This window comes from Hippopotamus amphibius, chromosome 12 (genome assembly GCF_030028045.1).
Source record: "Hippopotamus amphibius kiboko isolate mHipAmp2 chromosome 12, mHipAmp2.hap2, whole genome shotgun sequence".
NCBI lineage: Eukaryota > Metazoa > Chordata > Mammalia > Artiodactyla > Hippopotamidae > Hippopotamus > Hippopotamus amphibius.
Window position 1 is genome coordinate 81,062,375 of NC_080197.1, and position 26,889 is coordinate 81,089,263.

Below are 26,889 nucleotides of genomic sequence, written 5' to 3' on the forward strand. Positions count from 1 at the left end.
GTGCAAGACCCCTCCATGGGCAGCCCCCCGCCCACCAGGACCACCAGTGTAGCCTGGCAGAGAGCCATTCCCACTCGGGACATAGGACCTCAGCCAAGCCAGGCAGAGGCCTCAGGGTGGCTCTCGGCCTAGATTTCAAAGCAGATGGAATTCCTAGGGAATCACCTGTTGCTCCCCCAGGGGGTTAAGACCAGGGATGCTGTGGCAGAGGTGCAGGGCCTGGGCACCACTGGGTGCTGTGGAGGCCAGGGGCTGCGCCCCCCCGCAGGCGCCGGGAGAGTCTAGTGCAGCCGACCCACTGCACCTGCCTCCACCCCCACCCCCCGGGGCCGTGCCGAGCAGGCCCCCCGCGCACCCACCCGTGTGTTAACTGCTGTGTTAACGGCCCCAGAACGCGGAGGAGAACTCCCGCATCTCCATCACCTTCTTCCGCCTCTTCCGGGTCATGCGTCTGGTCAAGCTGCTGAGCCGCGGGGAGGGCATCCGGACGCTGCTGTGGACCTTCATCAAGTCCTTCCAGGTACCCCTCCCCGTCCCCCCCAGGCCCCCATCTAGGATGATGCTCCCAGCTGAGGGGAGGCTGAAAGGGTTCTGCTTTCTTCTCTTCTGTGTGTTTTTCCCCAAGAATTGACCGCACGAAAGGGTTTTGTGGTGGAACAGGTTTGAAAGCCATGGGCAGAGGTGGCCTGATGACCCCTACGGCCGCTCCCAGTCAGGTGCCGTCAGCATCAGGCTGTCACCCTCCTCCCAGCAGGGGTTCAGCAGAGTCTGCTGCCCGCACCTGCTCATGGACTAAGCCAGGCTCCCCTGGTGTCCCCCGTGTGGACACAGAGCTGCCAACTGCAGGGCCAGTTCTCTGCTCCCAACAGTCGTTTCCTTCTGTAAAAGCAGAATCACGCTGGCCCTGGCCACAGCCACGGGTGACTATACAGGCCCCACATACTCACCCACCCCCCACCCCGACATTTCCTGGGCTCGACTGAAGGTGGAGCCCGAGCACCAGGCAGGACACCCTGTGGTCCCGCAGTGCCCCCTAGTGGTGTGCGGGCTCTGTCCATGCCCCATGAGCCATGAGGCCTCCCTCCCCAGGAGGAGGCAGGGGAGGAAAACACAGGGACCAGCCGTGGGCCAGGCACTGCCCCAGCATTTTGTGAACCTTAAATCAGCCAGGGCCCCAAAACCCCTGAGATCCTTACTCTTTTTCCCATTTTTCAGATGAGGACACCGAGGCTCAGAGAGGTTAAGCCCAGACCAGTCTCACTTTTGTTTAGTGCCCCTTGGTCCTGCCTTTCCTACACCTGGTGGGACAGCTTACAGCTGTGGGGGGAGGGGCTGATGAGTGTCCCCCTTGGCCCTCCAACTGCACAAGCACAGGTGGGTGGCGGGAGGGCCTTTTCCTCATCCTAGATTGTTTGTACCAGTGGAGTGTCACTAAGTTCTGGGCTCAGAGCCCACTTCTCTGGGTGCACCGCCCCAGGTCTCAGGTGCTTGACACCCAGGTGACGGGAGGGGTCAGCACCAGGTTCAGCCCCCTCCCGATTAGTGCCCAGGATGTCTGCGGGGCTCCTGGACGTGTCTCCCAAGCCAGGCAACAGTTGGCAGATGCAGAGACACTGTGTGGGGAGGGGTCCAGCCTGCGGTCGCCCGGTGGCCTCAAGGCACGCGTGCGCGTGTGCGTGTGTCTGTGTGTGTCCCCGCCAGGCGCTGCCCTACGTGGCCCTCCTGATTGTGATGCTGTTCTTCATCTACGCTGTGATCGGGATGCAGGTAGGATGGGCTCCCGGCTGTCTCCCTGCCCGGCCCCCAGCCCACGTCCCCTGACGCCCCTCCCTCCTCTTCCTCCTTCTGAGGCTGAAAAGGTCACCAGAATGGAAACTTCCCCCTGCCCCCCGTGGTGTCCTGGGGGTGCACAGCTCTGAGACCCTCTCTCCCCATGGCCCCCAGCCCAGGTTCCACTTTCTATAGGGAGAAACTCCCCCAAGTTACACGAAGGGCTTGTCAGTTATTCCTCAATAAAGTTTTTTAAAGAGGAAAGAAAAATATTCTCGGGAATCTACGTCCAAAAAGAAAAAAGGAAGAGGAAGGCTAGTGAGCCTTGTCCCTGCGCAGATGGAGTCAAGGTCTCAGCCTCCACCCACCCTCAGCTCGCCCTCCCTGCTGGGCTCAGGGCCCCTCCCGAGGGCTGGGGGCACTTTTCTTCGATGCTTGTCGGGTGTGGAGGGCTGCAGTCGGGGGCTGGACAGGGCAGCAGTGCCTGCCCCCACGAGGCCCTCCAGGGCACAGAAGGAACTCTGTTCAGCTTAGGGGCCATCCTGTCCAGGGTCAGCTGTGACTCCTGAAGAGACCATTGAACAATGGGTGGGGACCAGGACCCCCTCTGTCCACGACTCATGGACCCCGTCCTCTCCCCCTGCCAGGTGTTCGGGAAAATCGCCCTGAATGACACGACGGAGATCAACAGGAACAACAACTTCCAGACCTTCCCCCAGGCTGTGCTGCTCCTCTTCAGGTGGGTGTGTGCACAGGTACACAGAGGGACACCTGTGCGGTGCAGGTGGGGTTGGGAGGGCGGGGAAGCCTTCCTTTCACTGTCGTTTATGATGACTGGACGTGTCCCCTGCCACTGACCCCGGAAACCAATAGAAGATCAAAAGTCAAACTCTGAGAGCGCCCTGGTTCAAGGCTGAGCCAGGCCTGCGCACACTCACTGTGTGACCATGAGTGACCTTGAACAAGACAGCAGATGTCTCCGAGCCTCAGTTTCCTCCCAAGACAAGCCCAGGTGCCAGAGTCGGTGCCACTGTCTGTCTCAGTGGTTCCATCCACAGCACTTAGTTCCCCCCGTGGCTAAGCCAGCGCCAGCCTTCACCCTCTGGGGAGGCCAGGGCCATGGGTTCATCTGGGGGAAGGATGTGTCCCGCCCACCCTTGAGGGAGAGAGTCCCTGCGGCAGCGCCATCTCCTTCCTCCTCTGGATCTCCTCAAGCCCCTGGGCTGCTCCTCCCCCTGCTCTTCTCCCCTTTCTGCTCAGCACGGCCTGGGGCTCTGGGACCTCCACCTGGTCCAGGGCTGGTGATGAGAACTGTTCACTCTGTCCCTGGACCAGATGATGCCTGGAGTCCATTCCAGCACTCGTACTCTGCATCCTTAGGTGCTGGGAGAGGCAGTGAGCCCTTATCGTCCCCTGGGGTTCTTTCCGAAGATCCAGGGATCCTCCCCATCAGACAACCCCACCTTGACCGTGTTCTATAAAATCCTTTCCCCACATCCAAGCCCAAGAATCATTATTGCTCAAAGTGTATTAAATCAAAATGGCAGAGGGGCTTCCTAGGTGGTGCAGTGGTTAAGAATCTGCCTGCCAATGCAGGGGACACGGGTTCAACCCCTGCTCCGGGAAGATCCCACATGCCGTGGGGCAACTAAGCCCATACGCCACGATTGAGCCTGTGCTCTAGAGCCTGTGCTCCACAACAAGAGAAGCCACAGCAATGAGGAGCCCGCGCACCACAATGAAGAGTAGCCCCCGCTCACAGCAACTAAAGAAAGCCTGCGCACAGCAACAAAGACCCAGCACGGCCAATAAATAAAGAAATAAATAAGTAAACTTATAAAAAAAAAAGAAAAAAATCAAAATGGCAGGATATCAGTCTGACATCACCTCTCTCTCAGACTGTAGCTGTGAGAACATGGGGACATTGTAAACCACAACCTCACAGCAACACTTATACCTGAGCCGCATTTAAATATGGGATTTGGACACGTGTGAGCCGGGGCACATAGGTCTCCCCTCTCTTTTCCTGAAGTCCTTGACGACAGGAGATAGTTTGTATAAAGAATAAGGAAGGTTAAAAACCAGGAAGGAGGGACTTGCCTGGAGGTCCAGTGGTTGAGACTCCACGCTCCCAGTGCAGAGGGCCCAGTTTCCATCCTTGGTCAGGGAACTAGATCCCGCATGCATGCTGCAACTAAGAGTTCATGTGCCATAACTAAGGAGCCAGTGAGCACCAACTAAGGAGCCCACCTGCCACAACCCAATAAATAAATTAATTAATTACTTAAATTTTTTTGAAAAAAAGAAAATGACAGATCAAACAGAACAAAATAGAAGAAAGGGCAAAGACATCTAAATAACACAATAAACTTCATCTACTAAATTTGTACTCAATAAATGGCATAAACGGCAAACAAACAATGTTCTTTTTAAGCCCCCAGAAGCATTCATAAAAATTAGGCAAGATTTAAGTCCAAAGAAGAATTCAATAAATTCTAAACTTCTATGACTTCAATACATAAAAAATTAGAAATTAACCATAAAACCAGTAGTCCCTCCAAAATCTGTTCACTTAAATATTTAGAGTCACTGTTCTAAATAACTCACAGCTGAGGCTACAAACTACTTAGAAATTAGAAAGTGAACACGCTATATCTCAAATTTATTAGATGCACCAGTAAGCCAAAGGAAAATTCAGAGCCAAAATTAACTTTTTTTAAAATTTACCATAAGTAAACTAATGAAGGGGAAAAGAATAACAAAGTAACCCCAACGTATGAAGGAATGCATTTATTAAAATAAAAGCAGAGGGCTTCCTAGGTGGCGCAGTGGTTAAGAATCCACCTGCCAATGCAGGGGATACGGGTTCAATCCCTGGGCCAGGAAGATCCCACATGCTGAGGAGCAGCTAAGCCCATGCGCCACAACTATTGAGCCTGCGCTTTAGAGCCCGTGAGCCACAACTGTTGAGCGCATGTGCTGCAACTACTGAAGCCCACATGCCTAGAGCCCATGTTCCGCAACAAGAGAAGCCATGGCAATGAGGAGCCCACGCACCACAACGAAGAGTAGCCCCCACTCACCGCAACTAAAAGAAAGCCCGTGCACAGCAAAAAAGACCCAACACAGCCAATAAAATAAATAAATAAATTTATTTTAAAAATAAAAATAAAAGCAGAAATTAATAAAATAGAGGCTTCCCTGGTGGTGCAGTGGTTAAGAATCCATCTGCCGATACAGGAGACACGGGTTCAATCCCTGGGCCAGGAAGATTCCACATGCTATGGAGCTACTGAGCCCATGCGCCATAACTACTGAGCCCACGTGCCACAACTACTGAAGCCCACGTGCCTAGAGCCTGTGCTACACAACAAGAAAAGCCACCGCACTGAGAAACCCATGCACTGCAACAAAGAGTAGCCCCCACTCTCCACAACTAGAGAAAGCCTGTGTGCAGCAGTGAAGACTCAACATGCCAATAAATAGATAAGTAAATAAGCAAATAACTTTAAAAAATAAATTAATAAAATAAAAAACAAAAATATTTATCAACAAACCCTAAAACTGATTCTTTGAAAAGACCAGTAAATAGACAAACTTTCATCAAATTCAATTTTTTTAAAAAGACACATCAGAAATAAGAAAAGCAACATAATTAAAGATGTGGAGTGATTATCAGAATGATGAGAATATTATGAACAAATGTATGCTAATATATTTGCAAACTTAGATGAAGTAGATGCTTTTATATAGGAAAATAGAAATCACAAAAATTGTCTTGAGAATTTTTTTAACCACAATAGAAATTGAAAAGGTAGTCAAAATTTTAGTCCTCAAAAAGGCCCTAGATCCAATATATTTGTGTGCTATTTACCGAAATATGAATATAAATCATTCCTATGTTGCATAAACTTTCCAGGAGTAAAAAGGAGTAGAAAACCCTTTCCGTAAGACTAACATATAGCTGATAGCCAATAAGACAGGAAAGAAAGCAAGAAGTATAGATATAAAAATGTGTAGACATAACTATCATTGTTTACCAACAACAGGCTAATCCAAGTAGAAACCCAAGTAAAGCCACTCAAAAGCCTTTATAACAATTAAAAGGGTCAGGAAGGTGACAGTTAACAAAGGAAAACAATCAGTTTCTTGTACTGATAAAGTACTGGTCTGGGCAGCCTGCTGGAACAAAATACCATAGATTGAGAGGCTCAAACAGCAGACATTTCTTTCTCACATTTCTGGAGGCTGGAAGTTCAAAGTCAAGGTTTCGGATGATTCTCTTCCTGGTGGGAGCCTCTTCCTGGCCTGCAGACAGCGGCCTTGTGGCTATGACCCCGCATGGTAGAGCGAGAGAAGAGCACTAGTCTCCCTTCCTGTTCTTATAAAGATGCTAATCTCATCACTTGGCCCCAGCCCCATGACTTGATCTAAACCTAAGTGCCTGCCAGTACTGTCACGTTGAGATTTGGGGCTGCAACATACGAATTCTGAGGGGACTCATACATTCAGTGCATAACAGCTAATAGCTGATCCGTAAATACAATAAATGAGCTCATAAGCTATCACTTTTTCAACATGATACTGCAGGTTTTATCCAATAAACCAACAGGTAAGAATTAAAGAAGAGGGACTTCCCTGGTGGCGCAGTGGTTAAGAATCCACCTGCCAATGTAGGGGACACGGGTTCGATCCCTGGGCTAGGAAGATCCCACATGCTGCGGAGCAGCTAAGCACGTGCACCACAACTACTGAATCTGTGCTCTAGAGCCCGCAAGCCACAACTGTTGAACTGCATGCCACAACTACTGAAGCCCACATGCCTAGAGCCTGTGCTCTGCAACAAGAGAAGCCACCACAATGAGAAGCCTGCACACCGCAACGAAGAGTAGCCCCCGCTCGCAGCAACTAGAGAAAGCCTGCATGCAGCCAGTAAATTAATTAATTAATTTAAAAAAATTTTTTTAAGAATTAAAGAAATAAAATTAAATACCAAAAACATTGATTGCCAAACTCAGCAACAAGAAAATAAAAAATCCAAAATAAAAATAGGCAAAGGACTTGACTAGACATTCCTTCAAAAAAGATATGTGAATGGCCAATGAACACATGAAAAGATGTTCAGCATCACTAATCATCAGGGAAATGCAAATTAAAACCACAATGGGATACCACCCCACACCCATCAGCATGGCTACTATCAGAAAAACAAGTGCTGGTGAGAGTGGGGAGAAACTGGAACCTTTGTGCTTTACTGGTAAGAATGTAAAGTGGTAACAGCCACTGTGGAAAACAGTATAACTGTTCCTCAAAATATTAAAAATAGATTAAAAATACCATATGATCCAGCAATTCCACTTGTGTGTGTATACCAAAAGAATTGAAAGCAAGGTCTCAAAGAGACATTTGTACACTTCTGTTCCTGGCAGCAGTATTCACACTAGCTAAAGCGTGACAGCAACTGTGGGTCCATAAAGAGAAGAGTGGATAAGCAAAATGTGGTTATACAGAAGTGGAGCATTACTCAGCCTTCCAAGGAAGGAGACTCTGACACCTGGTACAACATGGATGAATCTTGAGGCCATTATGCTCAATGAAAGAAGTCATAAAAGGACAAGTTTTCTGTATGATTCCACTTACGTGAGGTACTTAGTCAAAATCATAGACACAGAAAGTATAATAATAGGTACCAGGTGTGGGGGGAGGGGAGGGGAGGGAGTTATTGTTTAGTAGGCATAGGTGTTCAGTTTTATGAGATGAAAAGAGTTCTGGAGATGGATGGTGGTGCGTGATGGTAGCGCAGCACTGTGGGTGTACTTAACGCCACCGAAATGCACTCTAAAAATGGTTAAGATGGTCAATTGTACGTTGTATGTATTTCACCGCAATTTTAAAAAGAAAAATATGTAAATAAAGCATATTTTAGAAAGTCAATTGCCTATGTGACTATATAAGAGAAACCACAGAATAATAAGAGAGTTCAGCAAATCTATATATAAAGTCAACTGTATTCCCTCCACATCTGTTGCAAACAGAGAATGTAACTTTTTAAAAGTACCATTTATAATAGCAACTTTTTTTTAATTTTAAGTAAGATACCTAGAAAAAAAACCTAACAAAAGATATATGTATGTAGGGAAATTGTAAACTTTTATTAAAAGACATTTTGTAAATTTATTTTTATTTTTTTATTGGCTGCATTGGGTCTTTGTTGCTGCACCTGGGCTTTACCTAGTTGCGGTGAGTGGGGCCTACTCTTCGTTGCAGTGCACAGGCTTCTCAGTACAGTGGCTTCTCTTGTTGTAGAGTACTGGCTCTATGCATGTGGGCTTCAGTAGTTGTGGCCTTTGGGCTCAGTAGTTGTGGCTCTTGGGCTCTAGAGCACAGGCTCAGTAGTTGTGGTGCACGGGCTTAGTTGCTCCACGGCCCGTGGGATCTTCCTGGACCAGGGATAGAACCTGCATCCCCTGCATTGGCAGGCAGACTCCTAACCACTGCGCTGCCAGGGAAGTCCCTAAAAGACATTTTTAAAGGCTTAAATAAATGGAGAGATAGGTCAGGTTCATGGTTAGGAGACGTAGTATCACAAAGATGTCAAATTTCTCTAGTTAATCTGTATTTTGATGCAGTTCCAGTAAAAGTCTCAGTTGAATTACTCATAGAACTTGATAAGCTGCTTCTCATGTGTCTGTGGAGTCGAAAAAGAAAGGGAAAAGCCAAGACAGTTTTGCAGGACAGCAAGCTGGATGGACTGACTCTGTGTGAGAGCAAGACTTGCTGTAAACCCAGAGTGATTTAGACAATGCGGTACATTGGAGTCGAGACAGACAAATAAACCTGTAGAACAGAACCAAGACGCTGGCAGGAGACTCACACGTGTATGAAGGTGTGACTTGTGTCAGAAGGGTTATTTCAAATCAGTAGGTAAAGATGGACTATTCAATAAATTATATTAAGAAAATTGGTTATCTAGACAGAAAAAGATAAAGCATATTTCTGCCTCATACGGAGCCCCCAAATAAACTCCATATTAATGGGTTATTATGAGATTATTATGAAAAACAAAATTTGGAACCTTTTACAACATATCGGGGAATATTTTTATGACCTAAAATAGGGAAAGATTCTTTAGACAAGATGCAAAAGGTGCAAAACAGAAGAAAAATTACGATTTGACCACATCGAAATTTAAAACTTGGATTCATCACAATACACCATCAGTAAAGCTGGGAACGAGCCACAGATTGGAGGCCGTTGCTTGTAGTGTGTGTAACTGACAGAGGATGAGTATAACGAATGTATAAAGACCCTACAAACAAACAAGAAAACCATCAGCCTATGAGACAGACAGGCAAAAACATGAACCTGCCATTCAGCAGATGAAATAAAACTTAGCCTATTCATCATTTTAAAACCAAATTAAAACAGCGGTGAATTGTCATTTCACACCCATCGTATGAGCAACCTTTTTTAAAATTCACTAATACCAAGAGTTGACAAGTCTAAACTCAGAAACAGAAGAGAAAAGTGGTTGGGGGTGGGCTGGGGGAGGGGGGGTGGGGGGGATGGGGAGGGGATGGTAAAAGGGCACCAACTCAGCCATTCAAGATGAATGAGGTCTGAGGTCTAACCTATAACGTGGTAACTATAGTTGATGACATTGATCATATATCATTGAAACTTGCTAACACAGTAGAACTTAAATGTTCTCACAAAAAAAAAAAAGATAAATCTGTGAAGGGATGGATGTGTTGATAAGTGGGAGGAACCCTTTCACAGTGTGCAGGTACAGCACATCATTACCACCTACACTCTAGCTTGCAGTTTTATTTGTCAGTTATGCCTCAGTGAAGCTGAGGAAAGAGTTGACATGTCTGTAGAGCAGTGGCATCTCTCCTGCACTGATGCAGGAGCGTGAATCGGGCAGACACTTGGACAACAAGCAGTGAGGACACACCTGCCGTCCACTGGCAATTCCACCCCAAAGCAGGCGTCCAAAATGGGCCTGCGTGGCGACTGCAGGCTCCTTTGTGATAGCAAGACAGCAAAGAAAGGAAAAGCCTTAACAGGGCGGTGGGGTTTTTGAATGGTATACTCATAGAGCACCTGCTATTCAGGATGAGTGCACCAGAGCTAAAATGTAGCCACATGGCTAAATCTCAAAACTTAACATGGATTGCAGAAAGAGGGACTTTGTAGAAAAGATACAGTTTGTTACCTTTCACATAAGATTTTCAGACATTCAGAACAATGCTGCTTGTTTTCATATTTAGTGAATGTGTCAGTGCTGGGGGCTGACAAACCCCAGACTCAAGTTAGCGGATCCAGCCCCCCCCCCCCCACACCCAGGGAGGAGAGGGAGGGACCGTGTGAGCCGCTCCGGGGCGTGGTCTCTCTCCAGGTGCGCCACTGGGGAAGCCTGGCAGGACATCATGCTGGCCTGCATGCCAGGGAAGAAGTGCGCCCCGGAGTCAGAGCCGGGCAACAGCACCGAGGGGGAGACGCCTTGTGGCAGCAGCTTCGCCGTCTTCTACTTCATCAGCTTCTACATGCTCTGCGCCTTCCTGGTGAGCCGGTGGGACCTGCAGCCTCAGGTGACCACGTGCACATCTCTGCAGCTCACGCTCAGGGCAGCCCCATCAGGGAGGCCGGCCTGGAAAGCTGTGTCCCTGGGACGGTCCAGCCGTACATTGCAGGGGGTGCAGGGGGAGGGCGGGGGGCAGCAAAAGCTGGGCCAGAGTGGCCTCAGCCTGCAGCCTTCTCATCCATTCTCGGCTCTCGTCGTGGTGGTGTCGTCCCCAAGGACAGGAGGCCACTTAAGCGTTTCTGGCACTTTGATGAGCGAGGGAGGGGTGGTGGACAGTCACTCCTGTCCCTGGCAGCCCCGCCCGGCAGCTGGGTGTGAGGGAAGCTGCCAGCCCACAGGTGGAGTTCACCTGCACACGCCCAAGGGGAGCTGGGTCAGGTCCTCACCCAAGAGAGCCACATTCCAGGGACCGGTGGTTTCAGAGGTACCATGTGGCCAGACTTCAGAAACACCGGCTTCTGCCATGGGTGGGTCTGCTGGCCACATGTGCAGGAAGGGCCTCCGAGGACATCTCCCCAAGCTCTTCGTTCTCCACAGATCATCAACCTCTTCGTAGCCGTCATCATGGACAACTTTGACTACCTGACAAGGGACTGGTCCATCCTGGGTCCTCACCACCTGGACGAATTTAAGAGAATCTGGGCGGAGTATGACCCTGAAGCCAAGTAAGTCCCCAGAGGGAAACCTGATCCCCAAAGCCACAGGGGGATTTGTGACCACACCTGTGGTCAAGGGGGTCGAGACGGGTTAGCACCAGGTGGATTCATTTCAAACACTGAATTGCACAGGACACCAGGGTAAAGGGTCAGGGCCAGCAATGGGGGCCTTTAGCTTCGTTGAGAACATACCTACTATTTTCAGTTGAACAGGACAGGAGGGCCTCGCGTTGGGATAAGCGGTATGCAGTGGAGTCAGGATGTCGAGGGCCAGGCAGATCTGACTGCATTCCCACTGCAGACCCATCAGTCCAGCCATCACGTTTGATTGACACTCAGGAAGTACCTTTTGGTCAGATGCTTAGTCGATTGAAGCAGCCGTAAATATTGAGAATTTTGTTGCCTATTAAAATCCCTTCCACCTTGAACATGGCACTGATGGAAAATTGCTCCTTAAAAACCTAAACATGTGTTTTGGAGTTTTATCGCGCAATTCTGCAGCTCAGCACCAGTTTCATCACTAGGGTCTGGCCGTGGACAGTTCCTCCTACAGGGAGACCCTCACCCTCGGGTGTGTGAGTCCTGGGCTGCCTGCCAAGACCCCACCCCCCAACACTGATCTTCCCTCCTCCCTGCCTCTTCTAGGGGTCGCATCAAACACCTGGATGTGGTGACCCTGCTCCGGCGGATTCAGCCCCCCCTGGGTTTTGGGAAGCTGTGCCCTCACCGCGTGGCTTGCAAAGTAAGAGATGAACTGGGCTCGTAGGAGACATGCTATGGGAGGAAAGATGCCTGTTGTGACCTTGGTCAGGACGTCAACCCTCTAAGGGGATGAAGACAGTATTCTATGAGCCTAAAGAAAGGAGCTGGAGCCAGAGTAGGTGTTAGGGGTCCTTCCCGCGATGCGTTCTCAGAACCACGGGGTGACACGTACGTGTGTGCCAAGGCCCCCGCACTCCAGCATCCTCCTGCCTCAGCGGTTCTGCGGGTGGGTCCTTCGGGAACCGGCTGCTGTGATGACAGCTCTGCCCCTCCCCAGCGCCTGGTCTCCATGAACATGCCCCTGAACAGCGACGGGACCGTCATGTTCAACGCCACCCTGTTTGCCCTGGTCCGGACGGCCCTGAGGATCAAAACAGAAGGTAAGGTCATGTGGGGCCCCCAGAGAGCTGCCACTGGGGGACCTGGCAGACCAGCCGGAGCCCAGCTCGGCGCCTGTGGAGTGTCAGAGCCACAGCCCAGCAGTAACTGTCGCCTCCAGGCGCATGAGCGGGCCCAGGCCTGCTCGTGTGTCCTTTGCTCTTTGAATGGCCTCCTTGCCTGTGGCTCTAAAAGGAGCTTATCCCGGGTGACACCTCGAAGTCCTCGGGTGTAGTTCAGAAAGCAGGAGCTGAGTGTTACCTGAAGTGGGGCCAAGCCCCATCGCGGTGGTGTTTCGCCAGCTGCAAGTGGGTCTCACACGTTCAACTCTCCTTGCACATTAAACTCCTGTGTCGGTTGGGAAGGGGTCAGGGTGAATGTGGTGACGGTGGTCGAGGTCGGCACATGCCCGCCCGTGTACGGGTGCTCAGCCAGCCAGCTTGTGGGGGCCAGAGCCTCCCACGCTCCCTCAGGGCCGTGTCCCCTGGAGGGAGGGACCATCTTCCAGTTTGTACAGTGGCAGCCTGTGGCCAGCAGCAGCTTGGCTGCGATGACCTGGTGTCCTCCTGGCTGACCAGTGTTTCTGAACCGCTGTGCAAAGGCTACAGATGCACCTGACGAAATGCAGCTGCTTCCGAAAAGCTCCCAGTCTCCTGCGATTCACGGAGTTGGAGCTTGATGAGACGCTGAGTCCCAGCCCCGGACCAAACTCAGAACCTGCATCCAGCACCAACTGTGGGGATGAGTCACATGGGCAAAGTCTGAAACCTGCCAGCACAGTAATTAGAGAAAACCCAGATGGACAGGCAGTGCCTTTTTTCCCTTCCAACATTTGGATTTCAGAGTCTCAGGCTACCCCACCCCAGCAGGAGCCCTGGGTGGGGAGACAGGGGACTGGACCCTGATATCGTGTGACAGTCAGTGATTCTCTGTCTGCCTCAGTTTCTTCATTTGTAAAACAAGAAAGGTGGTGATGAATTCAGTTCAATGGATAAGCCAGGAGGCGCCTTCTCTCAGCTAAATCCTTCCACAAAATAACAGAAACATCCGAGATGAAGGAAGAGAAGAACAGGGCCAGCAAGATGCATGTCAACATAATGAGCTAATCTTTTAAAAACTGTAAATAGTTCAAGTTCTGCTGCTGGACTGAAAAGAAACTAAGGCTGAAGAATATGCTGTCAGTAGCCAAGGCCATAATTCAGTCTTAAACAGGTGTAAACAGGCCTGTTTCTGCCAACGAAAGGATGGAACACACGTGTGGTGTAACGTGTGTGTGACTAGGGGGAAGCCCAGAAGGAGGTTCGTAAACATGTTAACCTTGATCGTCCTGAGCACTGGAATCAGCAGTGACTCCTATTCACTTCCTTTACCTTCTTTCTTCACTTTTGTTACTTTCCACATTTTCCACAATGACTGATTACAATTCCATCCAGGAGGGAAGGTTTTCTTTTCCAAGGAGGCAAGTGCTGTGGTCCTGAAGCCTCGATGTAAAGTGAGGATGTGAATTTTCATGCCATGGAGGAACGAGAAACTCTAGCCTGGAGCCAGGACTCAACACCGTCAAGGTGCTCGTCAGCACACACCAAGCCCCAGCCAAAGAGCCAGACACGCACAGCCTGTGCCAAGGAAGCACGCACCCGAGACCAGAGAGAAGCCAGCGGCGCGAGGACTAGTCAAGCCAAGAATTAAGGGAAACTTCAAACACACAGACATCTGCCCACTGAACAGTACCGCCCTTGTAGCTCACGATTCTGTATTGTTTACCTAAAATTCTGCTAGGCCCATAGAGCTCATGTTTGGTGTTCTTACTACCATAAAATACAATTTAAAAATGAAAAAGGGGTGACTTCCCTGGCAGTCCAGTGGTTAACACTCTGCACTTCCACTGCAGGGGGCACGGGTTCAATCCCTTGTAGGGGAACTAAGATCTTGCGTGCTGGGCAGTGCGGCTAAAAGGAAAAACAGAAAAGAAAAGGAAAAAGGAGAGGTTCCCTGGTGGCGCAGTGGTTAAGAATCCGCCTGCCAATGCAGGGAACGTGGGTTTGATCCCTGCTCCAGTAAGAGCCCACATGCCACAGAGCAACTAAGCCCGTATGCCACAACTACTGAGCCTGTGCTCTAGAGCCCTCGAGCCACAACTGTTGAGCCCATGTGCCACAACTACTGAAGCCCACGCACCTAGAGCCCATGCTCCACAAGAGAAGCCACCGCAATGAGAAGCCGGCACAATGCAAAGAAGAGTAGCCCCAACTAGAGAAAGCCTGCACACAGCAACAAAGACCCAACGCAGCCAAAAAAAATAAATAAAAAATAAATTTATTTAAAAAAAGAAAAAAAAAAGGAATAGCGCCTGAAGGGCCCATGGTGTCAAGGCAAATCTTTATCAGTGTCAAGCCCCCCCCCCCCCAACAAATGTATTAAACTCTTAAGTCCAGGAGACAAAGGTGAGTTCCTAGAAGCAACTAGAAAGAAATGAAAGAAAGCATCCAAATTTGGGAGACTAAGTCCTACATGGTCCTTACCCTTCAGGCTGTGAAATGGGAGGATTTGGAGAGAAATTAGCATCTGCTTCAGAGAACCAGCGCTTTCCCCCAAGTCCTGTCCCAAGCCCATCCACCTGGGATACAGAAGGAAGATGTATCACCTGAAACACTTAGATGACATGAAGCAGTTGTTACGAAGTTCCAGGTCACTGAGATCATTGTGAGAGTGAATTAAGGCTTGGAAAAAAGTGACAGATCCTTTTGGAAGATGTGTCATTGCCCAGGTCCATGGTGACAAATTATCACAAACGGGGGGCTTCAAACAACAGAAATTCATTCTCACAGTCAGGAGGCTAGAAGTCTGAAGTCGAGGTGTCAGTGGTCGGGGGGTTGGGTTCCTCTGGAGGCATGGCGGGGATCTGTCCCGGCCTGTCCTGGCAGCTGGCATGCGGATGGTGCTGGCCCCCGGGATGCATAGCTGGGTCTCCCTGGTCTCTGCCTGCATCTCCACGTGCTCGCCGTCTTCCCTGTGCGTCTCTGTGTCTCTGTGTGTCCTGTCCTTTCATGAGGACACCAGGCACGTTGGATTTAGCGCCCCCTCCCTCCAATGAGCACAAACGCATCTCAACTAATCGCACCTGCCAAGACCCGGTTTCCACCCACGGGCCGTCTAAGGTTCCAGGTGGGTGTGAACATGGGGGCACCGTTGAGCCCGCCACGGAAGACAAGTGTATTTGAGCATCACGTCAGTCAGGGCTCGCGCTGCACATGGGGAACCTCTGACCGCCTCCCCCAGCAGGGTTTCCCAGGGCTACAGGGACTGCGGAGCCCGACCTTCATGCCCGTTCATCTCTCCGTGGCCTCCTCTGCTGGCTCCTTCCCCGTGAGCCCTCCGGCATGGCCATGGGCGGATTCCAACCCAGTGGTGCCACCGCAGAGCCCTCAACCTGCTGCCTCCCCAGCGCCAACCTCTAACCCTGTCGTGTTTGCCCACTGCCGTGTCACAGGTCACCCTAGCAGCTCCTGCTCTGAAGGTCCGGAGTCCACCTCTGGAACCTCCAGGCCAAAATCAGCCCATTGACCAGGACATGTCCGCCTCCCAGGGCTCAGGGAAGGATCCACCCCCCAGCTATCCAGGCTGTCAGCAGACTTGCTCCCTGCAGACTCAGGACCGGCTCTCAGCTGGGCCCCTGTGGCCCCCGAGCTCCACGCACAGCCCCACACCTGCTCTGCTCCCCGCCACGGAGGACTCCCTTATCTTTGGCCCCCTTCATGCATTGTTTTTGTCTGTTTTTTGTTTTGTATTGTTTTTTAAGTGAGGCATAAGTGACATATAACTTTACATCAGTTTCAGGTGAACAAATAATGATCCTGTATTTGTATTTATTGCAAAATGATCACCACAAGTCTAGTTAACATCCATCACCTCACAGGATTAGTTTTTTCTTATGATAAGAACTTAAACTCCACTCTCATAGCAGCTTGCAAATATACAGTACAGTATTATTAACTATAGTCCCCGTGCTGTATTTCACATCCCCAGGACATCTTTATTTTATACCTGGGATTTTGCCCCTGAGAACTCTCTCCTTGTAAGGAACTCCTGGGATTAGCTCAGGCCTACCTAGACAACCTCCCCATCCTAAGGGTGTGTGTGCCGTTTGATACAACCTGACCACAGGGTGAGGTGCTGTGTTCACAGCCCCAAGGGCCATGGGGGACGTGTGCATTGGGGGTGTGGGAGAGAGCTGGGGCGTTAGGCCCAGCCCCCCATCCTCTCTCACAGCTGTGGGTCTCAGCTCTCCTCTCCCAGGGCTGTAAGGCCAGTATCCCAGAGGCGCCCATATAGGCACCTAATTAAGTCTGTTTTGCCAGTGGAGAAAGGAGGACCAGAGAAGCCCCGGACCTCAGGAACCCCGTCTTCTGGTTTCTGCTTCCATGCCAAGGTTTTGCAGCCTCCTACCAGCAGTTGACCCAGCAAAGGGCTTTGACACAGAGGCCCCCGAGCATGGACGCTCCACGTGGGCCCACAGGGGGTCCACTCTTCCTTCTAATCACCCACGTATCCCTGGGGGCCCACGGGGAGCCCCTGTGCTCTCCTGGCGGGTGGCCCTCCAGCTCAGTCCAGCCCTGGCAACCTCATTGGCCCCAGGGGGTCCCTCAAGGAGAACCAGCAAGTGAGGTGCAGGGTTGCCCTGGTGGCCCAGCGGCGGGTGGGGAGGAAGGGGAGAGCTGGCTGAAAGGGGATGGAGGTGGGCCACAGGAACCCTGGGAGGAAGAAATGAAACTGATGGGTCAGGGCCACTGGGGGCAGAGCCCGCAGGCAGCAGCCACTGCTCCCGCACAGGGGCCAGCCCACAGGAGGTCTCCACGGGCAGCGGGCCAGTCAGCCTTGCATCTCCCTCCCCGCAGGGAACCTGGAGCAGGCCAACGAGGAGCTGCGGGCCATCATCAAGAAGATCTGGAAGCGGACCAGCATGAAGCTGCTGGACCAGGTGGTGCCCCCTGCGGGAGGTGAGTCCCCCCCGACCCCGGGCGCGTGTGGGTCCCAGGTCCAGGCTGCGGGAGGCCTACCCTTCTGGGCTGGAGCCTGCTCCAAGCCTGAGGTCACAGGAGATGCCTGGCAAGGCCCCTGGATGCCTGGAGGTTTGGCAGAACTTCAAGGAAGCTCTGCAAAGTAGAGGTTTCCCCATATCCTGCAGGCTGGGTACTCTAGGAATGATGGGGCCCTGGAGAAGGAACCCCCTTTTTGTTCCTTCCGGGGCAGTGTTTGTCAATCGTGTCAAACATACAGTTGCCAAAATATGAGTATAACAGTTTAACTCTAATATAAAACATGTTAAAATCAATATTTTTCAATAAATAAATATTCAGGGACAACTGTGCCAGAAGTTACAGTTAACTGACCAAACATGGGCCTGCACCCACTGTGATGAGTAAGTTTATGTTTAAAGGAAGCAAACAGTGTTGAATGTTGTTGACATTTTGCAATTGTCCTTTTGAAGTAAGGGCTGTTGGGATTTTTTTAAATAAGTACACACACCTCCGTATAGGCACATGTGTGGGGTACGTGCAGACTGATCTCAGGGTCCAGTCCAGTAGGGATCACATATACTGAGCGGTGCGGTCAGGGATACAGTTTTCTGAAATGTGAACCCTTCTTGCTCAGGTTGAAACAAAACAAAGTGGTCTTCCACCCACACACACAGGAGTTACATTCCTGAGAAACTCTGGAATGTCACAGCTGTGCAGGTCACATGCGGAGCAAAGTTAGGGTCTTAGCTCAGGTGGTTATAAGCGGGCCGTTCCCCACACGGACATCCGGCATGACCTTGGCAGGGCGCAAATCTAGTATTCACTGTGCTTTTCAGGACACGTCCAGAGCCATGTCATTAATGCCAGCAGCACCCCCAAAGCAGGGTGACAGTCGCGGTGACACTGAGAAAGTCCCATACATTCCCAAAACACTCCTTAAAAGGTGGCACCACCCCTGCCGAGATCCACCCCTGAAAGGCAGGCAGGCAGGACTGGGGACGGGCACCACCCGGCCTGGCATTTCATACACATCATGTCCCTGTGACGCCGGCTTTAGGAGCTGGTTCTCAGCTGCTAAGAGCTGACTGCAGGCTGGGTGAGAGCCCTGCAGATTCAGGACCAGGCCCAGGTCCGAGGGGGCCAGAACCCCAGCCACACTTCCCACCAGAGCCCTTCCTCCCTGATTCCCAGCATACAGGGCTTGGGCGTCCTCTCCATGTGGGGCTGGGGGGCCCTGCCAGGTGGACAGAAGGTGCGCAGCTGTGGGTTTGGCTATTCTTACGAGACAATTAGGAGCTGGGGGACCATCAGAGCCTCCACATCCAACCCAGCAGCCTTCTCCGGGTCCACCACCTGATCCTCCACCAAGAACTAGGAGACGGGGCAGGGAGGCTCCTCAGTGGGTATGAACTGCTCCCCTCGGGGACCCACTCGCTTCTCACCACCCACTTCATTCCCAAGATGGAGGCTGATTCTGTCTTGTGTCACTTGGGGGCCAGCCTGGCAGGGACCCAGCCCAGCCATGGGGTAAAAGAGCCATAACCAAGACAGGAGGCCTGTGCCCCTCCCGCCCACCTTTGAGCAGAACACTCACCCTTAGGGGCCTGGGTGATTACTTGTGAACACCTGAAGCTTCTGAATCAAATAAGAGTTCATTAACAAGGTCAGTTAAGTAACAAATCAGTGTGGGAAATAATTTTGATAGGCTGCTTTTTCTGTGGGGAAAAAGGGATAAGAATACATTTGCTTATTTGCAGGAAGCATTTGCATAAAGAATCTCTGGGAAAAGACTCAAGAAACGAATGAGAAAGGTTATCTGATGGGGTGGGGGGACTCTTCACAGTACACGCGACTTTTTGTATATTTTTGTCTTTTTGAACCATGTACATGGAGAGTTTCTTCCAAAAAATTAAATTGAGAAAACTTAAGAAGGTGTGGTTGGTGAGAATAGGTTCCTGAAGCCCAGCCGAGCCCCCCTGTTCACCTCCCACCCTGTCCCCTCTACTCTCAGATGACGAGGTCACGGTGGGCAAGTTTTACGCTACTTTCCTGATCCAAGAGTATTTCCGGAAATTCAAGAAGCGCAAAGAGCAGGGCCTGGTGGGCAAGCCCTCCCAGAGGAACGCCCTGTCCTTGCAGGTGAGGGGTCCTCGCCCCTGGGGACCTGGCACCCTCCACTCACCTCTGCCAGGTCTGGGGCTCTCACGGCCAGCTGGAGGCGGGTCCAAACCTCCCCAGGGGTGGATGCCTGCAGGGGCGACCCTCCCCTCCTGCGGCCTCGCAGCCCCCAGAGCTCAGGGAGTGGGGGGATGGATCTGCTGACGCTCCTGAGGCAGCCCCTCCCAATGTGCCTTCATGCCCTTATGGACCTCTGGAGGCTGACCTGCCATGGGGAGAAGCAGAGGTGCAGGTGGGTGGCGGGTGGGGCGCCTGGGCCCTCACGCATCATCCCCCTGGTCCCAGGCTGGCCTGCGCACCCTGCATGACCTCGGGCCCGAGATCCGTAGGGCCATCTCCGGGGACCTGACAGCCGAGGAGGAGCTGGACAAGGCCATGAAGGAGGCTGTGTCCGCGGCCTCAGAAGACGACATCTTCAGGGTAGGTGGGCGCCCTGGCCACGGACTTCAGCCTCCAGAAAGCTGGGTTTGGAGGAGGAGGGTGGACTGGTGTCCTGAATCCGGAGAGGGAACCCTGTGTCTGTGGCAGAATCCTAGCTCTCCCCACCCATCTCTACCCCCCAGCCCTCCCCCATCCTTCCACCTCATCCAAGCCGACTCCTTCCCAAGCCGGGGCTCCGAGGATCCGGCAGCTCACAGAGCATCACTGGCCCTTGGAAAAGGAGGGAGGGAGCCATTTTCCTAAGAAAATGTTTTTTAGAAGATGCTTCCACGTTAAATGTTTCAAAGTGGTGGCCTTTGGGCCACAACTAATCCACAGACCTATTTTGTTTGCCAACATTTGAAAATCTGGCACATTCAAATAAAAATCTAGACTTCTAGCCTCTCTTAAAAAAAAACAGAAGATGTGCAGTATCGGGCAGCAGAGGTCAGGAAGCCAGCGGCAATGTTAACTTAGACCATGAGGTCTCCAGGCCTCAAAGCCCCCTCCAGCCTGCCCTCTCCCCTACTGAATACCAAGGCTGCCATCAGTTTTAACAGTGAAAACTGGTGCCTGCGGGAATCCTGGGGCCCTTGCACCTAGCTCTCTTCACGAACCCCCAAGGTGCTTGGCTAAAAATCCTATAGCAAGCAAGAAGCTACCACCCAGAACTGTGCCAGGGCCGATCACCCAGCCTCCCGGCTCCACCAGCCTCCCAGGCGGTGGAAACGTGGGGGTGAGAGGAGCCATCCCCCTGAGGCGGTCCCGTCCTCACCATCCTCCTGCTCCTCGCTGTGAAATGTCTGTCACCAAATGGCCTCCGGGACACACTAGCGTGTCAGCACGAACCCAAGAGACCCCAACCTTGCAGGTGGCTAGCTGCCCAGGGCAAGGAGGGAAGACAGGGGAAAACACTGGTTCCTGATTTGAAATCTAAGACTCCCCCAGGGGAAAGGAGGCCATCGTGTAATTGGTGTAGTAACTAAGTCCTTCTCATTCTCAGAACCACTTGGCCAGTGCCGCTTCTAGCTCAGAGAGCCAGTTGGGTTCCTTTTTTTTTATCCCATTAGAACCTTCTGGCCCCTTTCCCCACCCCCTGCCCTCACATGCCCCACAGCTGCAGTGAGGGGTCTCCATCCCAGATTCGGCCTCGAAACAATCCCAGTGTTCAGGGCTCTGCTAGGATCCCCCCTCCCCCGCCCACCCCGGGCAGCAGCCTCCCTAACTCACTGGTTCCGGAAGGAGTTCCTGTTCCTCCTCCACCCGTTCCCCCAGCCGTTTCTGGGGGCTGCCTGGGCCCCCCTCCAGCTGCCAGGCCCGAGGGCGAGGGGCCACATGCAGAGAAGCAGAGGCAGCCTCGGGCAGGCTGTCCCCCCACCCCTCCATCTCGCCTGCAGAGGGCTGGCGGCCTCTTCGGCAACCACGTGGGCTACTACCCCAGCGACGGCCGGAGCGCCTTCCCCCAGACCTTCACCACCCAGCGCCCTCTGCACATCAGCAAGGCCGGCACCAGCCAGGGCGACACCGAGTCACCCTCCCACGAGAAGCTGGTGGACTCCACCTTCACCCCCAGCAGCTACTCGTCCACGGGCTCCAACGCCAACATCAACAATGCCAACAACACTGCCCTGGGCCGCTGCCCCCGCCCCGCCGGCCACCCTGGCGCCGTCAGCACCGTGGAGGGCCGAGGGCCCCCCTTGTCCCCTGCCATCCAAGTACAGGAGGCCACATGGAGGCACAGCTCCAAGAGGTGAGCAGGGGGTGTGCAGGAGGAGCGTCTGGTCCGCAGGCCTGCCCCTCGGCCCTGAAGCTGGGGTGGGCTGCTGCCCAGACCCCAGCCAGAGGTCAGGCAAATGCTGCCCGCCAGGTCCGGAAGCCACGCTTGGGGAGGCACCGTGGGCCCACTGGCCAGCAGGTGTCCTGAGGTGCATGCCTCTGGACAGGCCTCCTCTGAGCTCTCCCCCAACAGAGGAGCCCCAGGCCTGACGCCGGAGACGTTTGCCTCCTAGAGATGCCACAGTGTCCTTCCCCTGGGCTTTTCTCAAGTCTCTGCCCAAACCTGGCCTCAGGCCCCACTGAGATGGGACAGGGCCACCCCCTCTTTGTGCCTTTCTCACCCCCGGGAGGGCACTCCAGAGGCAGAAAGCCCTTTGCTGGGGCTCTTGCCTGCTCTGCTCCAGTGCGGGATCACTCCAGGTAGTCCTGATGGAGTCTCCTAGCTCCTGGCCCTTTCTTTTCTCCCACCCCCAGCTCCCTGGTGCCCCAGGACCCACTGCTACGATGTGCTCAGATGGTAGACACCCACTTCCATGCTCTGGGCCTTGGGAAGCCCGGTGTTTATATCAGCAGCTTCAGGTTCCCAGGGCCAGGTGGACCTGAACACTTCACCCTTAACTGAGCTGCCCCTCTGAGCAGGACAGCGGCCCTGGTAGGTCCTGGGGCCAGACCTCCTTTCCTGCCCTCAAGCCCAGATCCAGAAGTGACCTTTTCTAAATCCCTGGACAAGTGTCATGAGCTGCTTTCACCCCAGAGGCCAGCTCCCTGCCTCCCGGTATTCACATCCCTTCGTCACACCCGAGTTAGCCGAGGTTCCAGCCTGGGCCGTGTCCTGCCTGTCACGGCTCAAGGCTGAGTGTGGTGGCCCCAGCTCTGCCCTCACATCCTACTCACAGTGGCCCCCGGGGTGGAGCTGCCTGCCTGCCATGCTCTGTGTCTCCAGCTCACCCCATAGTGCCTCACCGAGCTCCCCCCATCCCTCCCCTCCCGTGCCAGCGAGAACCTTCTACATCTCCTGTGTCCTTCAGCTGGAGGGAGGGCGTCATTGGTCAGGGCCTCCCCCAGAGACCCGCCCAGACCCTCCCTGAGTGGATCATAGGCCCAGGGTCAAAGCTGGACACTGACCCAGTACTCAGAGCTGAGAGGATAAACTGGGATATTTCCCAGATGCCCTGGTGAGTCTTAGCATAAAGTGGGCCCAGCACTCAGGACCTATAGGATGAAAGATGGAGGGAGACACCAAGCTGGACACAGGAAAAGGAGGACAGAGACCAGATCGAAAGACCACATGACCAAGTGAGCAGAAGACAGGGCCCCAGGTGGAAGCAGCTCAGTCCAAGGCAAATTGTGGCGTAGAGGGTCTCCAGCTCAGGGGGACTCAGGCTCAGGGGGGAACCAGGCTCAGGGGGGTTCAGGACCAGGGGGAGCCAGGCGCGAGGGGACTCAGGCTCCTTCCCCTCTGCTCAGAAGTACAAACCCCTTTGTAAGGCCTCTCCTCTGTGCTTTGCTCTAAGGAGTCAACATCAAATCAAAAGCACGTCACATGTGACACCAGGAAGTCCCCAGCTGTGCCCAACAAATGCCCACAGGCCCAGCTGTCTGCAGTAGAGGGAAGGGACCGCCCCTTCCCTGCACCCCCAACGGTGCAGCCTGGCCCTTGTGTAAGAGCTGATCGCCCAGCCTTCCAAAGCACCATCTCGTCTGCCACTTCATCTGTCACCAACAGCCTCTGAGTCGGGCAGGCAGTTTTACTGGTGGGGACACTGAGTCATGGGTGGGCTACAGGACTTACGCCAGAGGGTAACTGCACTGGGTCAGAACTCAGATCCCCTTGGGTCCTAACTCAGAGGCCCCTCCCCTGCATGGAATCCTGGTGGTCACACTTCTCAGCTCCGTCAGGGGTCGTGTGTGTGACGCCTTACCTGCTGGGGGAGGGGCGGGGCTGGCAGCTGCTGACTTTTGTCTCCACCCGGACACTTTAGGTGCCCCTCCCGGGACAGCCCGATAGCCATGCTGCATCAGGAGGAGGCCCCTCGGGACGAGACCTGTGACCTGAGGATGGATGAGGACGCGGAATATGGCAGCGAGCCCAGCCCGATCACGGAGATGTGAGTTCTGCTCTCTGGGCCACCCAAGAAGGGAAGGGTCTGGGGGTGATGGGCGGGTCCCCAGAATCCTCCTCCAGCAGTGGCAAAGCAGAAGGAAGCCCCCCACCCTCATACACACGGTCCCCTGGTTAGCTTGGCACTTTCTCATGACACGATGCTTTCAGGAAAAATGCTAAACGTTGTTTCCTAAGCTTTTCTGACTGCGCCCAACCATCATAAATATAGTTTATAGTGAGACTCAGTATATACACGTGTATACACACGTGTATACACACATGTATATATTGACAGTTAAATGTTCGTGAAACTACCCACAATAAAGCTACCAGCAGAGGGCACTGTTGGCAGCTGCAGCTGAGATTTCCATCAGAGCTGGAATTTTTTAAGAGAAAAGTTTTTAAACTGCAGATACAGAATCATTAGGAGGCTATGACATTTGCTTAGTCAGTTACAATCAGCACTTTTAAAAGAAATCATAGCACAGAATAGCGTGGAGTAGGATAGAAAAGGACAACAGGAAATAGCGTATTCAACGTCACAAAGTAGTATTTTTTGTGACGCATTTGTTGCCGAGTCCCGAAAAATGTATTTGTGACTGTGGGTTGTGTTCACAAAGCTGAAGCTGCGTTGGGCGCTTTCCTGAGAGAAACACTTTATCACAAGGGAAGACCAGCCCTTTCAGCTTTGGATGTTCAGAGGATGCAGATTAATACATGGCCACACACCTGAGAAGTCATAAAAAAAAGCATCTGCTCCCACTATCTGGGCTCTTGGTGCACATGTGGTGCTTGCCCATCCTCTGCTAGATCACGGAGGAGACGGCCTCAGCAGCCCAGGGGAGGTTGCAGGCTCGTTAGGGACTAAGAGGATCTCAGAGGAGGGAAATAAGGAGATTTCTTCAGTACCTGCTCACGTAGTGGTGCAAACAGCGAGAGTACAGACACTCAGAGAAGGTCAAGGTCAAAGAGAGGACCAGGCACGAGGTCAAACAGAAGCTGGGTCTTCAAGAGTGGGTACAGTCTGAATAACAAGACGATGTAATAGGGAGGGTGACCAAGCTGAAAATGAGAGGAAAGCATGGCAGGTTTTGTCCAGAACCTTCCTTGCATGTCTGCAGATGCTTGCGGTCAGTACACCAGGAGCACAGTCCCTGCCCTCAAAGTGCGCAGAGTCACACCAGGCACAGGCGATGGCCTCTTCTGTGACACAGAGGGCTTAGAATGCAGACGGGCATCTGGGGTACAGGCGGCTCCACTAGGGGATGTGAAATCAGTGTAGGGGCTGCAGCCCACTTTTTCGAGTGAAATCACCCCGGCCAAGGTAGAGCAGGGGCTCTCAGGTGCAGCGGATACAGGGAAGGAAACTGCAGGCCCGAGTCCAGCCCTTGGGCATGTCTGTTGTGCGCTCGGGGCCAGGAGGAGCCGTTTCTCTCTGAGTCCTGTCAGAAGGCCCGGGAGCCATTGACTGACTAGACGCCCCGAGGCCCCCCAGCCGCCCCTCACCAATGACCGCACATTTGTGCTGCCAGGGACCAAGGGTGGCAGGCCCGGAGAACAAGTTGGGCACAAGCGTGGGCTCACACTGGGAGCGACTGTGGTGGAGAGCATCCGTTTGTGACCACGGCATTCTGGAGAGGAGCTGCGGGCCCAGAATTTGTTTCCAGCTTTCTTAGCATCGGTGACCTGGGTGTCCCCCCCGCCTCAAATCAGAAGTGTGGGAGGACACACAGGGCACAGGTGGGAGAAGCTGAGAACACCTGTGACCGCGGAAAGCTGGCCCTCCTGCCCTTCAGCCTTTATAGAGCACAGAGGGGGGGCCCCTCATTAAGGGAAAAAGCAGACTGCCCAAGGGTGACAGCACCCAGCATCCTCTGTTCCAGGCTCTCCTACCAGGACGACGAAAGTCGGCAGCTGACGCCCCCCGAGGAGGACAGGAGGGACATCTGTCTCTCTCCAAAGAGGGGCTTCCTGCGCACTGCCTCCCTAGGTAACCTCACACCCGGTCTCTAGAAGCAGCCACCTCCCCTGGGGTGACAGGCAGGCATGCAGGCGTGACCGAGGAATGTCGTGCCCTGGCTCAGACGGCCCCATGGGTGGGCTGGACAGAGGTCAACCCCAGGGCAGGGCTGGACCAGGGCTGGATGTGTACTAATGCTGCATCTCAGGGAGGTGCTTGAGGCGGGAGAGGGCCCAGGGTGGAGTGGAGGGGCATCCTTGCCCCTCCCTGGCTGTGAGCTGGCCGGGGGCCCTGTCTTCTTCTGTGCTGACCATCGCTTGCTCTGCAGGTCGAAGGGCTTCCTTCCACCTTGAATGTCTGAAGCGACAGAAGAATCCAGGGGGAGACGTCTCTCAGAAGACAGTCTTGCCCCTGCATCTGGTTCACCATCAGGTAACCCCCACTTTGGGACAGGCCACTGGCCACCAGCTAGCAGGCTAGACAGCCCCGTGATAAGGAGCAAGTCCCCCAGATGCCTGTCGACCTTCCTGTCAGGACCACTGCTGTGTCTTCACCCCCAACCCTAACAGCCCCTGGGGAGGGGGATCTTTCCACACAGGGGAGAGCCTAAGCAAGGACCATGCTCTCCCGGGCAGGAGACCTGGGCGGTCCTGGGGAGCAAGAGCCCCTCGGGAGGCTGGAAGGACCCACAGCTCCTGGTTGGCCTGCGCTTTCTCCTTCCAGTGGCCAGATGTTCCCTCCCTGGAACTGGCTACAGAACAGGCAGATGCGGTCGTACCTACAGCTGCACGACACCTGGGCATTTAACTGCATAAAAATCCACCCACTGCAGTATGGAAATGACCACAGAGTCTTCCAGCAACATGGTCAGGGGCAGGGTTGCTATCAGGAAAGCAGGTTCAGGCAGATTCAGTGGATGAACTGGCTCTTGGCCTGGGGGATGCCAAAGGATAGTGAAATCCAAGCCCCCAGCATCGAGCTGCTCTCAGGACCATGAACTGACGGAGGTTTCCAGCAGCTGAACAATTAGGGTCTAAACTAGATTCTCCCCACCTTCCTACCTCCTTGATTACATATTCCCTTCCCACAGGCCTTTGCTTTAAATGACTTTTTTATCCGCAAAGGCATTCAGTGTCAATCAAAGCTTACAATCAGCATAAGACAGCCAGTGCGGCTCTGCAGGGCGATGGTATTTCCACTCAGGTAGATAGGCGGCTTTGCTCGGTCCGTGTGCCATCAGCTGAGCACGCGTGGTCTCCACGGGGCTTCCTGGCATGTCG

At 53.0% G+C, this 26,889-nt stretch overlaps 1 protein-coding gene across 2 annotated transcripts in view; it reads left to right on the forward strand.

Moving 5' to 3' along the window:
• The window catches only part of CACNA1C (calcium voltage-gated channel subunit alpha1 C), a 475,916-nt gene that overhangs the window by 439,958 nt on the left and 9,069 nt on the right, over window positions 1-26,889 (forward strand). For both annotated transcript variants that reach the window (XM_057703176.1, XM_057703175.1), the window contains 14 exons: window positions 392-520; window positions 1,702-1,767; window positions 2,418-2,509; window positions 10,172-10,337; window positions 10,895-11,022; window positions 11,659-11,755; window positions 12,053-12,155; window positions 17,049-17,150; window positions 19,183-19,310; window positions 19,635-19,769; window positions 21,167-21,519; window positions 23,528-23,653; window positions 25,533-25,639; window positions 25,938-26,041. In XM_057703176.1, the coding sequence (XP_057559159.1) occupies window positions 392-520; window positions 1,702-1,767; window positions 2,418-2,509; window positions 10,172-10,337; window positions 10,895-11,022; window positions 11,659-11,755; window positions 12,053-12,155; window positions 17,049-17,150; window positions 19,183-19,310; window positions 19,635-19,769; window positions 21,167-21,519; window positions 23,528-23,653; window positions 25,533-25,639; window positions 25,938-26,041 (1,836 nt within the window). The remainder of the gene's footprint in view (window positions 1-391; window positions 521-1,701; window positions 1,768-2,417; window positions 2,510-10,171; window positions 10,338-10,894; window positions 11,023-11,658; window positions 11,756-12,052; window positions 12,156-17,048; window positions 17,151-19,182; window positions 19,311-19,634; window positions 19,770-21,166; window positions 21,520-23,527; window positions 23,654-25,532; window positions 25,640-25,937; window positions 26,042-26,889) is intronic.